The sequence below is a fragment of the Stegodyphus dumicola genome, chromosome 2, assembly GCF_044657685.1.
Source record: "Stegodyphus dumicola isolate Sdum_Otavi_A_Nest chromosome 2, ASM4465768v1".
NCBI lineage: Eukaryota > Metazoa > Arthropoda > Arachnida > Araneae > Eresidae > Stegodyphus > Stegodyphus dumicola.
In genome coordinates, this window is record NC_140769.1 from 69,316,493 (window position 1) to 69,330,488 (window position 13,996).

General features: G+C 31.0%; 1 protein-coding gene across 6 annotated transcripts in view; it reads right to left on the minus strand.

The window, feature by feature from the left end:
- LOC118190584 (cholesin) overlaps window positions 1-13,996 on the minus strand; it is a 46,091-nt gene that overhangs the window by 14,283 nt on the left and 17,812 nt on the right. For all 6 annotated transcript variants that reach the window (XR_015039447.1, XM_035361337.2, XM_085810761.1 and 3 more), the window contains 2 exons: window positions 12,622-12,999; window positions 355-484 (listed from right to left, as the gene is read on the minus strand). Coding sequence is in view for 5 of the 6 variants with exons in the window: in XM_035361337.2 (XP_035217228.1) it covers window positions 355-484; window positions 12,622-12,981 (490 nt within the window). In the remaining variant the exon portion in view is untranslated. The remainder of the gene's footprint in view (window positions 1-354; window positions 485-12,621; window positions 13,000-13,996) is intronic.

Below are 13,996 nucleotides of genomic sequence, written 5' to 3' on the forward strand. Positions count from 1 at the left end.
TATAATTAACACACATACTATTGTGAGAATAACTGTATTAATATACTATTTATGGATCTAATACAAAATTAAATAGGGATATTAAAACGATTCAAGATTGGTTGAATCTTTATATAAGATTTCACAAATATTTGTAGTAGGTTAAGAAAACTCAGATAAATAAAATTTAATAAAAAAAATTATGCTGAAAATCAATAGGGGTGAGATAGCAGAATTTAACAATTTATGCTTCAGAAATTCAATAAATTTTATTTATTGATGAGAAACATTTTTTTAGTAAAGACTTAGAAATTAAACTGGATGATTCAATGATCTCTATAAAATTATTATAATAATAAAAATTATACAGCTTACCCATGGAATTTTTTGACTTTTCTTCATAGTCTTTCAGAATATTTTCAGCAATGTCATTTAATCTAGATTTTGCTCCTCCCTTGAGATCAGTTATATACAGTAACAATATTTCAAAATCATTCTCTGAAATCTTTAAACATAAATCAGAATTAAATCTAACGGCATGAGAATAAATCAATCTAAATTCAATTAACTAACAAATATTTAAAAAATACTGTAAAAATTTTGGCTGCTCATACTCAGATCTCCTTAATATTTAAAAAAGTTGTTTTTAGAGAAATAAACAAGAAGTGAAATTTATCAACAATACAGCTGACCAGCTGGAGATATTATTCAAAATTTACAAACTAAAAAATAGATAATTTGAAACTAAATATAACATGGATAACTAGAAAATAGATAATTTGAAAATATTCTGCATATTATAAAAAATGAATTCTTTAGTGAATTTAAAGGAATGACAGCAGTCAAAACTGAATTATATCTGTAAAGTCAATTTCTGCCAGAATATTATGCTCTGTTTCATCAAATAGAGACAATTTAAATGTCATTGTTTCATTAATATTTTCTGAACTTGCCTTCCACTTGCACTGGTTACAAACATTAAGATAAACGCACATCTAGCAATCTCCATATTAGAGGATGCCAAACTAAACATTTTCAGTTTTCAAACTGGAAAACTCTTTATGATAGCGTTTAAAATTTCATTATATGCATAATTGTTATTATGTTATTGCCTAAACAATAATTCAAATAAATAATAGGATAAACACACTTTTTTCTTAAAGCCTGCTATTTAATAATTTTAATTTAGAGGCTGTTGGTTCCCTTTCAGAGACTGTATATGTAAATTACTTACAGGATCTGTAAAATTAGTTGAATAATTTACAGTCTGGTGCATGCTGTATCCTTTTCTGTTTAAAAAAGAACATGCTCTCCAGTCACAAGTATTGTAATACCTTTGCTATAACTTTTTTAATTAAATGAAACCAATTTCACTTGTTTATATAACAAATAAATCATAAAAATATTATATGTAGTAGTAAAAAGAATAGGATGAAGAAATTTGAATAACAAAATAAGATAATACATGCAGAAAATGCATTCTTGGCATTGCCAACATAGAACTACACAAAAAAAACCTGCTATAGTGAACCCAGTTTTTTAAAAAAATATTTTGGTTCTGTCAAGTTTCTATCCATATAATGTTATTTTATGCGGTTATCGTGAACCTCCATGATTATATGAAAATCAGACACAACAAACTTCATGGTAATCTTAAAATGAAATAGATTTCTTCCTATTCTTCATAATTTTTTCCAGAATTTTTGGAAGTTTTAACTGAAAAATTACGCATCCTTAAGGGAAAACTGTGTTACGTGAAATTAATAAGTTTTTATCCAGATAAACTATAGAACTGAAAGCAATACAGTTTTTAAATTTTGGGATAAAATTTTCTTGGAATCTGCATTACATCACCAGGAAATTACAGATTATTTTAGTACTCAAAAGAAAAATTTGCATACATTTTTACACTAAGCAATTTATTAACAAATGGCGAAAGTCAAAAAAGAATTAAAAACAAAATTTAATGACAATTGCAATTAATATATAATGAAGTTTTTTAAAAAAACACTACAATTAGGAGAGCTCAATTTTTTAAATTAGAAGTACTGAGCCTTACGGAAGATTTTCAAGAAAGATATTTAAAAAATAAATATATAAAATAATAAATAAAATATAAACAGATAAATAAGAATTAATTAATTAAATTACATTAATGATAAAGAGTAAGATAATAAATTAAAATACCAGACTTTAATTTATTTGGGGTTCAGAGTAGAATTACGATTTCAAGCAAAAACAGAGAACCTAATTCCAGTTGAATTCAAACTTCAAGAGTTACTACTCACTTCTTGTGATAGCCATGACAATGTTAATTAGCAGTTTCTTCTCTTATGATTCATCAGTCAATCTCTATCTTTTTATAAGATAATCCATTTTTTTTATTGAACTGGATAAAGTGAATTGATCTGGTCTTTTGAAGTTCAATGTAGTGAAGTTTATCCCTATTCCTTTTTGATATTTGCATTCAGAAAATTATTTGCGAAAGTATAATCCAGGTTTCAAATTCATTTACACCAAAAGACGATAGATATTATTAGATTAGTTAAAGTATGTTAAAAGATTAAATAATATACAATGAATATACACAAGAGCTAACATTAGAAACTTCAATACACATTTTGATGTCACATACATAATATTTAAAAAAAATAGCTTATACTGCATTTTGATTATTAATTATTGCATACCATGTGACAGCTGTCTATCCAAGATGCAAATAATCTTGAGAGAGATTTTTGGCTTATGTTTTCTTGGAGTTAGCAAGTAAATATAGGTGCTACTTTGGTAGACGGTTGTACGGCTTTTGGCGATTTTTTTTAGGCTAGCAATTCGACTTATTGTAAACCCATTGCTAGCCAAGTTATTTATGGTAACTGATACTTTGCTGTCATTTTATTTTTAAAATAATGCATTTTATTATGCATAAATTCTGTGCTTTAAATATTATTTATGGCTTCAAAATATTAAAAATCAATTTAATTTTGCATTTTTAATTGAAATAAAAATTTTATTATTTATGATATTTTATGTTGTGGATGATGTAATGAATGACGTCATATTACTTTACAGTCAAAAGTCGTTAACCCATTAATCGCTAAAACTACAAGGAATGTTTCTTTTCTCACGAAAATAATAACAATTACTAAATTAAACATTTATAACATCAATTTACATTGGAAATTAAAAAAATGCTCTTATTTGTGGAAAAAGAGAGTGTTGCGTTCACGCAACGTCAGCGGAATAAGACTACGGATGTTTAGTGAGTAGGACTGTACTCGTGCGATGTTTCTTTTGAGTGGAGCGCAGGATTACTTTTTAGCTGCATAACGTTTCATAAATCTACAAATCACTTGTAATTATCAAAATCGTAAAAAACAACCTTATATTTAGCGTAGGTATAATGAAACACTCAATCGTCCTAAAGGTCCCTCCTCATCAGGAGAAACAAATACATAGAAAGAAGAAAATAGGAGAAGGAGTCACAGAAACACGTGGTCCTTATCAGCACTGCACGTGGTTATAACTAGATTTTTAATCAGAGTTGCACTGGCCGCCTACTTTTACTGAGCCAGGCTATCTGATCAAGCATAAAGAAATATTAGCGAAGTTAAAATAGGGAGCGAGGGGCAAATGAAACCTTACGCTCAAAATCTGAACTTCAAATAATGGAAAGCAACCACTGAACAGATTTTTATAACCTCTGGTAGTACCAAGCGCGAGGAGGTAACGCCATCTATCGTCAAAAATAACTGAATTAAGATAGTAGAATTTTAAAGGCATTAGGAAGGACTGGATTGGACTTCAAATCATTAACTAAACTTGCTAAATCTTTGTGAATGTGAAAAGCCTCAAGAAAATCCAATTCACCTATGGAAGAAGCCTTTTGGATGATTTTTGCAGGCCCAAAATCAAAATTATGGTTAAAAGTCCAACTATGATACGCTATTGAAGACTTGTTAATTTCGCCCTTTTTGACAAAAGATTCATGTTCCTTGATACGAAACTTCAACGCTCTTTTTGTTTGGCCAATGTATCTTAAACCACACTGACATGATATACTATAAATTCCCCAAGAATTCAAGACAGAAACGCAATCTTTTAGAATCGAAGGGTGAATTTTATTAATAGGGAAGAAACCGACTTGAAAATTGAATTTCTGGAGAATCCGTGCAATTTTATAGCTAACAAAAGGATAAAATGGAAGCACGACAAGGTCATTAATATTATTTCTAACAGTGGAATGTCTTCTTTGATGGGAATCTGAAAACTTTTTAACGGCTTTATCAATAATCACGGGAGAAAATCCACGATCAATCGCAACTGCTCTCAAATAATTAAGTTCATTGGTAAGCAAAGATTCAGAGGAACAAACTTTAAGCGTGCGGAAAACATAATAGTAAAAAGAAGCCATTTTTTGCTTAACAGGTGGTATGACTTGGCATGGGGTGGTAAACAAACTGCAAAGGGTTTATGGTACACAGTGGTGCTAAAATCGGTTTCATTGCGGATTATAAGAATATCGAGGAAGGGGATGGAATTGTTGGATTCAATTTCAAGAGTGAATTGGATGGATAGATCAATTGAATTCATAATAGATAGAATCTCGGATAAATCCTCTTTATAACCGTCAAAAAGGGCGGAAGTGTCGTCAACATACTGAATCCAAAGACGAAAAGATAATTTATCAAATAATTTCATCTCAAAATAGTGCATATAAATGTCAGCAAGTACCGAAATGAGAGGATTACCCATAGCCAATCCTTCAACTTGACGAAAATATGCATTTTGCAAAACAAAGTGGGTTTGACTTAGAGAAACTTTAGTAAGCGAAACCAACTCATTAATTTCAGTATGTGTGAAGTGAAATTCCCGAAGCCTAGTTTCAAGACAATTTAGTGCTCTTTCGACTGGAACATTAGTAAACAATGAGTTGACATCAATTGAAACCATAATGGAACGAAGTGGGGAAATATTTTTAAGTTTATCAATGACTTCAACAGAATTTTTTACAGTGTGAATATTGTTAGCAAGTAGAGGAGAAAATCTGGAAACTAAATATTTGGCCAAAGGATATGAAGCAGTACCTATGTTGGAAACAGTTGGTCGAAAAGGAATACCGGTTTTGTGGACTTTTGGAAGAGCATAAAGTCTAGCGCAATTAGTAATAGGCGGAATAAGTGATTTCTTCAACTGAGTTGGCAGAATGTGGGAAGATTTAATAGCACTTTTTACTTTCATGAGGTCATTTAATAGCACTTTTTACTTTCATGAAGTTGAAGGATCTTTAGGGATTGAGCAGTATGGGCCTTCATTTATCAATTTAGAGACTCCAGTAATATATGTGTGTTTGTCCATAAGAACGATCTGTCCGCCCTTATCAGCTTTAGAGATAATGATATTAGTATCAGAATGAATTTCACGTAAGATCTCATTTTCCTTTTTGCTAAGATTAGAACCCAAAGATTTATTGTTAAAATTAACGTTATGAGTAATTAGGTGGCGGATTGTATCCTTCTGCGTTTCCGAAATTTTGGAGAATTTAAAGGCTTTCTCTATAGGGGCGATGATTTGAGGAATTGAAGGTTTAGATGTCTTTGAAAAGTTGAAATTATATTTTAATACTTTTAACTGATCCTCCGAAAGATTACTATTGGAGATATTAATGATCGAGTTAACGTTTACAGTGAGAAGATCAGCTAGATAATTGAGACTATCCGACTGGTGTGTGAATTTTAGGAATTTAGAAATGAGCACAAGCACATTTTTATGCCGTTGACAAACGGTATCGGTTCTGGATGTATGTTCAAATGAGGAAAAATTTTCAGTGGAATTAGCAATTTTTAAATGGAGGTAATATAATTCAAATTCAATTTTAGATAAACGTTTGCATGTGTCCCTTATAATGTGACGAAGAAGTGCCAATTTGAATTTATGCAAAATTTTTTAAATGTGAACGGAAGCTTTAAGGCTACATTTCACATGTATAAATTTGGGAATGAAATTTTGATGTTTGCATTTAAGTAGAAACTGTAGATGATTCAAGAATTTCGTACGCTTAAGGCGTAACTTACAAAATAGGTTCCTGTCAGTGGACATATTGTGAAAAGGGCACAAGCAAGAAACAAGTGAACAAAAGAAATGTAATTCCGAAAGTCCAAACAAGTAATTACTTATAACATGAAAAAAACACCAATAAATAATGAAGACAATTTTGATCAACATATGACAAAAACATTCCAAAAGGAGAGAAATATCCAATACTAAAAACCAATAGCCACGTGGAAAGAAGCAACAAAAGTCAAAATCGTGCACGTGGTAAACAGAAAAAAAAAAAAATATATAGAATTACCTCGAAAATGCCGGTTGATAGCATAAACCAAATCCGAAAAAATGATGGCCACGTGGAAAGAAGTAAATAAAATGGTGCACGTGGTAAAACAATAAACAGTAAAATATTCTCGAAAATGCCGGTTGATAGCACAAACTAGACTAGAAGAGAAACACGCTAATGTGACAATCAAAATCGTAAAAAACAACCTTATATTTAGCGTAGGTATAATGAAACACTCAATCGATTTCGAGGGCAGCTAAAGGTCCCTCCTCATCAGGAGAAACAAATACATAGAAAGAAGAAAATAGGAGGAGTCACAGAAACACGTGGTCCTTATCAGCACTGCACGTGGTTATAACTAGATTTTTAATCAGAGTTGCACTGGCCGCCTACTTTTACTGAGCCAGGCTATCTGATCAAGCATAAAGAAATATTAGCGAAGTTAAAATAGGGAGCGAGGGGCAAATGCACCTTACGCTCAAAATCTGAACTTCAAATAATGGAAAGCAACCACTGAACGGATTTTTATAACCTCTGGTAGTACCAAGCGCGAGGAGGTAACGCCATCTATCGTCAAAAATAACTGAATTAAGATAGTAGAATTTTAAAGGCATTAGGAAGGACTGGATTGGACTTCAAATCATTAACTAAACTTGCTAAATCTTTGTGAATGTGAAAAGCCTCAAGAAAATCCAATTCACCTATGGAAGAAGCCTTTTGGATGATTTTTGCAGACCCAAAATCAAAATTATGGTTAAAAGTCCAACTATGATACGCTATTGAAGACTTGTTAATTTCGCCCTTTTTGACAAAAGATTCATGTTCCTTGATACGAAACTTCAACGCTCTCGCTCTTTTTGTTTGGCCAATATATCTTAAACCACACTGACATGATATACTATAAATTCCCCAAGAATTCAAGACAGAAACGCAATCTTTTAGAATCAAAGGGTGAATTTTATTAATAGGGGAGAAACCGACTTGAAAATTGAATTTCTGGAGAATCCGTGCAATTTTATAGCTAACAGAAGGATAAAATGGAAGCACGACAAGGTCATTAATATTATTTCTAACAGTGGAATGTCTTCTTTGATGGGAATCTGAAAATTTTTTAACGGCTTTATCAATAATCACGGGAGAAAATCCACGGTCAATCGCAACTGCTCTCAAATAATTATGTTCATTTGGCATGGGGTGGTAAACAAACTGCAAAGGGTTTACGGCACACAGTGGTGCTAAAATCGGTTTCATTGCGGATTATAAGAATATCGAGGAAGGGGAGGGAATTGTTGGATTGAATTTCAAGAGTGAATTGAATGGCTGGATCAATTGAATTCACAATAGATAGAATCTCGGATAAATCCTCTTTATAACCGTCAAAAAGGGCGAAAGTGTCGTCAACATACCGAATCCAAAGACGAAAAGATAATTTATCAAATAATTTCATCTCAAAATAGTGCATATAAATGTCAGCAAGTACCGGACTGAGAGGATTACCCATAGCCAATCCTTCAACTTGACGAAAATATGCATTTTGGAAAACAAAGTGGGTTTGACTTAGAGAAACTTTAGTAAGCAAAACCAACTCATTAATTTCAGTATGTGTGAAGTGAAATTCCCGAAGCCTAGTTTCTTCTAGTCCTTCTAGTCCACTTGTAATTAATTTAATATTAAAATATACATTGTATTTCTTTTACAAATACAGATTATTACAACTGAAAGCTTCAAGCATGAAAAGCTTGATTACAATCATGATGTAAAGCTACATTACATAATTTGCATCTGTAAACAGTCTGGCTATGATACTCTTTACAACAAAGTCTTTTTTTATCAACGGACTTTACGATAAAATGTCTACCATCTCCATTCAATGGTTTTTGAATGCCGAATTTACTAGGTCTTCCAGTTGCTGATCTATTTCTAGCTAATTCTACACTCTCAATAGGAGTTTGCAAATGGAATAATGCATTCTCGTGTCTGAAATCTAAAAGAGACTTTTTATTTCCAGTATTAAAAAGTGCTGATATTTAGTAAGTTTGGATACAGTCTCACCTCATATAATTTATCAGTATTGTCAAATTGACTATTGTCAAATGCAAATTCTGCTTCATATTCCTGTACTGCAAACGTGATATCGATTCTCGTACAACAGGAACAGAAATGTCCTTATCAAAAGACCAATACATTTTTTTCTTGAGGTAAAGAATGATATCCGGTAAGCAATAATATTCCAATAAATCTTCTCATATAAGCTTCAGATGCAATAAATTCTGTTTCCCCCCCCCCTGAGTTTATATATGTGTCTGTTCAACGAGAAAAGAGTAAATGTCTAAACCAAAAAGAAAATTGAAAATCGCACTAGTTTTACCTTGTATTTTGTCTTTCATAATTTCTCTTCTATCTCTTTCTTTATGTTCTTCCTGAGGCATAACTAACAAATCCTTTTTTATCCACTTCAAGCTTTCAGTCTTCTGCTTTTTAAACTTTTTAGTATGACTATAACTGCTTTTAGAAGGCTGAAACTTATCTCTTACGTGAATTTCAACTTCCCCAGCAGTATCATTTGGTAAAATATCATTATCATTACTTAAAACATTGCTGTTCCTTTCCTTTTGTCACCAGCTTCTGCAATTTCTGGGGGAACAACAACAATATCAGTTTCATTCTGGTCATTATTAACATTATCATCATCTGTTTCTTCATCAAAAAATCTTTGAAGGGCTTCTTCTAATGTAAGATACCTCGTTCTAGGCATTTTTAAACAACCAGAACATCGAAAGGAATGAGTGATAAAGGAGATTGACTACCTGTTTCCTGCTGACGTTGCGTCAACGCAACACCTGTTTTTCCTTTCTTCCCAACACAAATATAAACATCTGACTGATGTAATGTTCTGATAAACGGTGACCTTGACTAAAAATAGATCACTCATAAAGACAGAGATTCTTTCGTTAAATATTTTCAGCAAAAATACCCGGTCGAAAATTTTGCTTAAAGTATGAGATTAATTATTATAAACAAAATGATTGTTGAAGGCAAATATTTTTTTACAGAAATAATCTTCATAATGTTTCCTACACAAAATCTTTTGCTGGTATAAAATATCTTAGGTAGTTATATTTATATACCTATTGATTTTGACCATTGCGTCAACGCAACACCAGCGGCTAATGGGTTAATCCGGACTCGTCAGGACTTCGGCGATTCCGGATTATCGATTTTTCCGGATTATAGATCACCAGTTTAAATCTGGTAAGATGGCATGCAGAAATTGTAAAATTAGAAATATGAAACCGTAATTTATGAAATAAAGAACAATTATGATCTAAAGAGTATCAAAATTTACAAAAGGAAAAAGCTTAATATTTATTTGCTTACTTTATTAAACATTTCTTTCAATGTAAGTTGTTTAAGTTGCTTTGTTTCATGTGATAATACTTTCTCTTTAATTCTATACACAGACAAAATAATTTCTTGTTCAGTTACAAAGTTCCGCTGTTCAAGTTCTATAATTGCTGTGTGGAGAATACCGACTAATTTATCAATCGAAATTCTTTCATTTTCGAAGTTTCTTCGCTATCGGAAGCGAATTATAATGATGAAGAATTTGATTTAAATCATATCAAAGACAGAGTTCATCGAGATGAAATACTACATTTAGTAAGGAATTACAAGCCAAATAAAATAAAAACATTTGCCCTGAAGATAAGGATAGTGCTGACAGATCAACTTTCAGTTCATTGAGCGGCACAACGTTCCCCCCCCCCCACATACACGCAGAGCAGCGTGAATTTGATAAACAGATTTCAGAATGGTTAGATAAACAAATCCATTATCCTTTATCCATTTTTTGCAGCAATTCCACTTTTTGTTTAATGGACTTCGAAACATACTTTCGCTTTGTAGATCCTTTACATATTAGTAAATATATATCAGAAATTCTATTTGACATTTGACATAATCGAAAGTTCAAGCTTACTTTTATAAAATTGCTCTAACAGTCTGCAAAAAATAATAAGCTGGATCCAATTCGAAGATTAAGGAACAACGCAATCTTTATAATTGTATAATTCAATTTTTATTTAAAAAATTAACACATTGTTTTCAAAAATTGCCGAGATATTTATTGCCACATATGTTTTAACGTTAAAAATATCATAAACTTATTTTAAAGGATTTGAATTTAAGTAATATTTTAATTCTTTTAAACATTTGTGTGATGTTTATAATTCAATTTAAGTAATATTTTAATCCAATTAAACATTTGTGCAATGTTTTTATTCTATTTCTTTGCAATATGAAAGTAATAATTTAACCTTACTTAAGTATTTTATTATCATAGTAAATGTATTTATTTACATTTGCTTGCCATCTTAAAAAACGACATTTGCAACAAAAAATTAATCCATTATTTTTTACAATATTTATTTTTTAAAGTTTCGAATACTTTACTATGCATAAAATACTTAAAAACAGTGTTTTTCAAGATGGCTGACGATTGTAAAAACAGTGCCAACATAAATCTCCAAAAATCCGTGCAACCGTCTACCAAAGTAGCACCTAAATATCTCCAGTGAAATTTTTTAATATTTATCAGTTTACAAGCTGTAAATATTTTGATGTAGGTAATTATGGACAGTACAGCCCAAAATTCAACAATATTTACAAATCGGGATTTTTCAATGCAATTATTAGAAGCTGTGAACTTCTATCAAACTGTAAATCATAAATCTGATTTGGTTAATTTAACTCGGACATACATTCAAAACACTGAAAGGCTTTGGAGCTGCATAAAATAGTGCAACAAGAAACAGGAAAGTATTGGAGAGCAGCACCTAGACACATATTTAACAGAGTTCCTATATTGTTAGACCTGGAAGATGAAAATTCTTTCAATGCAGTTATAGCGGCAACAGGAATGATTTTTAATTAGAAGCAATTATTTTGTGAAACTATTTTATAGCATTTTAATTTCAATGTATGACAGCATTTTTTTTTTTTTTTTTTGTGTTTTATCTTTAGTGCAGCACGTAATTTTTCTGAAGTTAATTTGAGTTCTCTAAGCTAATTTTTTGCTTATTTTTACTTATGGTGCCCACTTTTGATGTTTGGAAATCTATATCAATACATTTCATTGCCAGCAAATTAACCCGAAGTGAATGATTAAAGTTACACCAAATTTTTGCAAGCTTTTCTTATACTGAATATATATGTACATATAATAAAACAATGTGTCAGGTAACCCCCATATTATATTATAAATACAGTAGATGTCCAGAAATCCGCAAAGCTTGGGACCAGAGGTTGTGCGGATTTCAGGACAGAAAAGGAAAATCATAATATTCAGACTCAAAGTGCAAAATAAATAAGGCATATTAGATATATTTAATTAAATTATTATATACATTAAATAATTATTACATATATAAATTGATTATATTAGTCATTGTATTATATGTACACAGTATCCAGGTTTGCTGATTTCGCCTCATGCAAAGTTTTCTGGTTTCGGATTCCGGTGGTAGAATCACTGTTGCTGTAAAATTTCAACAGCTTTTCTTTATTTTTCCATATATCATACACAATCGTATCGCAATTCCATACGATTCTGCTATAAACTGAGGAGTGGAACCTGCCTTCATCTTTTGCAGAATTTGCACTACCATCAATGTTTACGTTTTTCAACATTGCAAGCAGTAAAACCAAGAGTGCGTTTCTTATCTGTCACTGTATTAAAAAGGGCTGAAATTTAAAATATTCTTAAGTTATTCACAAAATATCCGGATTAAAAAAAAAGGCAACACTAAAAATCTTGTGAAACAACAAAGTTCAGAAAATACAACAACGTGAATCGAAGAGTTGAGTGAATCGTCTGCTTTTTTACCTCGATGCAGATTAGAAGGAAAAAAACTTTTATCATGATGCCAATAATTTGGCATTTCTGTTATGACTCATTATTATTCGGTAATTATGATGTCATTATTCGGTAAGTATTTTTCTTCAATATTTCGTACGCAATGTTGCGGTTTCCGGAACCTATAAAATGATTGTTTATATTTTGAGATGCAACGCGGATTTCAGGAGTTGGCAGATTTCAGGTCAGCGGATTTTCAGTATTTGACTGTACTATATAATTAGATATACAATTACTAAATTGCATACACAATTTTAATTTACTCCTCTACTTTCAAAAGAAAGAATAATTCAGAAAATTGAATGGTTGTTCATTACGCACACAATCATAACACCTAAAATGGTTACTCAAAATTTCAGATTATAAAAGACTTATTAAAACAAAATTAACTTACAGTGTTAATATTAAATATATTGCTAAGTAACCAGAACTGCTGCTTCTTTTTGAAGCTCCATGTATTCCGTGAAGTGTTCCATTCGTGAAGATAATTCAAAGCTAATTTTTTGGCCTCAGACACATCCTTTTTTATACTCTTAGCTCTTGCTTCTTTTTTACGTTGTCTCTTTAACCGAGCTTTTTCACGCTTTCTTTCTTTATCAGCCTCTGTTGCTTTCCGAAGAACTGTTTCATTTATGTTATTGTCTTCTCCAAGATTCAGATCTTGCACTGTATTATTATTCCTAGTACATGCTTGGGCTGCTTTAGCAAGAACCAAATTTTTTATACTTGTATGAAGCTTTGATTTTGGTTTCATACTGTTTCTTGGTAGTTACTAAAGGAGAAAAAAAGGCATTAATAAACTGAATACAAAACTATAATCAGACATCTAAATTTATTAAAAAGATTAAATGAATACAGTCAAAAGTCATTAATCCGGACTCGTCGGGACTTCGGCGATTCCGGATTATCGATTTTTCCGGATTATAGATCATCAGTTTAAATCTGGTAAAATGGCATGCAGAAATTATAAAATTAAAAATATGAAACCATAATTTACGAAATAAAGAACAATTATGATCTAAAGGTTATCAAAATTTACAAAAAAAAGCTTAATATTTAATTGTTTACTTTATTAAACATTTCTTTCAATGTAAGTTGTTTAAGTTCCTTCGTTTTTTATGTTATAATACATTTTCTTTAATTCTATAAACAGACATAATTTCTTGTTCAGTTACAAAGTTCCGCTGTTCAAGTCCTATAATTGCTGTCGAGAATACCGACTAATTTGTCAATCGAAATATTTTCATTTTCAATAACCTCTGTCACTTTCTTCGCTATCGGAAGCGAATTATAATGATGTGGCATTTGATTTAAATCATATCAAAGACAAGATGAAATACTACATTGAATAAGCAATTATAAGACATTATTATAAGGATAGTGCTGACAGATCAACTTCCAATTCATTGCACGGCGCTGCGGCGTTAAAGATAAACAAAGTTTAGATAAACAAACGTTAAAGTTTAGATAAACAAAGGATATGCTTTTATCCATTTTTTGCAGCAATTCCACTTTTTGTTTAATGGACTCCGAAAGATACTTTCGCTTTGTATATCCTTTACATATTAGTAAATATATATCGGAAATTCTATTTGACATAATCAAAAGTTCAAGCTTACTTTTATAAAATTGCTCTAACAGTCTGCAAAAAATAATAATCCAGATCCAATTCGAAGATTAAGGAACAACGCAATCTGTAATATTAACGAAAATAGATAATTAGATAATTTTAGCTTAGCTTATCCCGTCCGTTATACATTAAACGCACA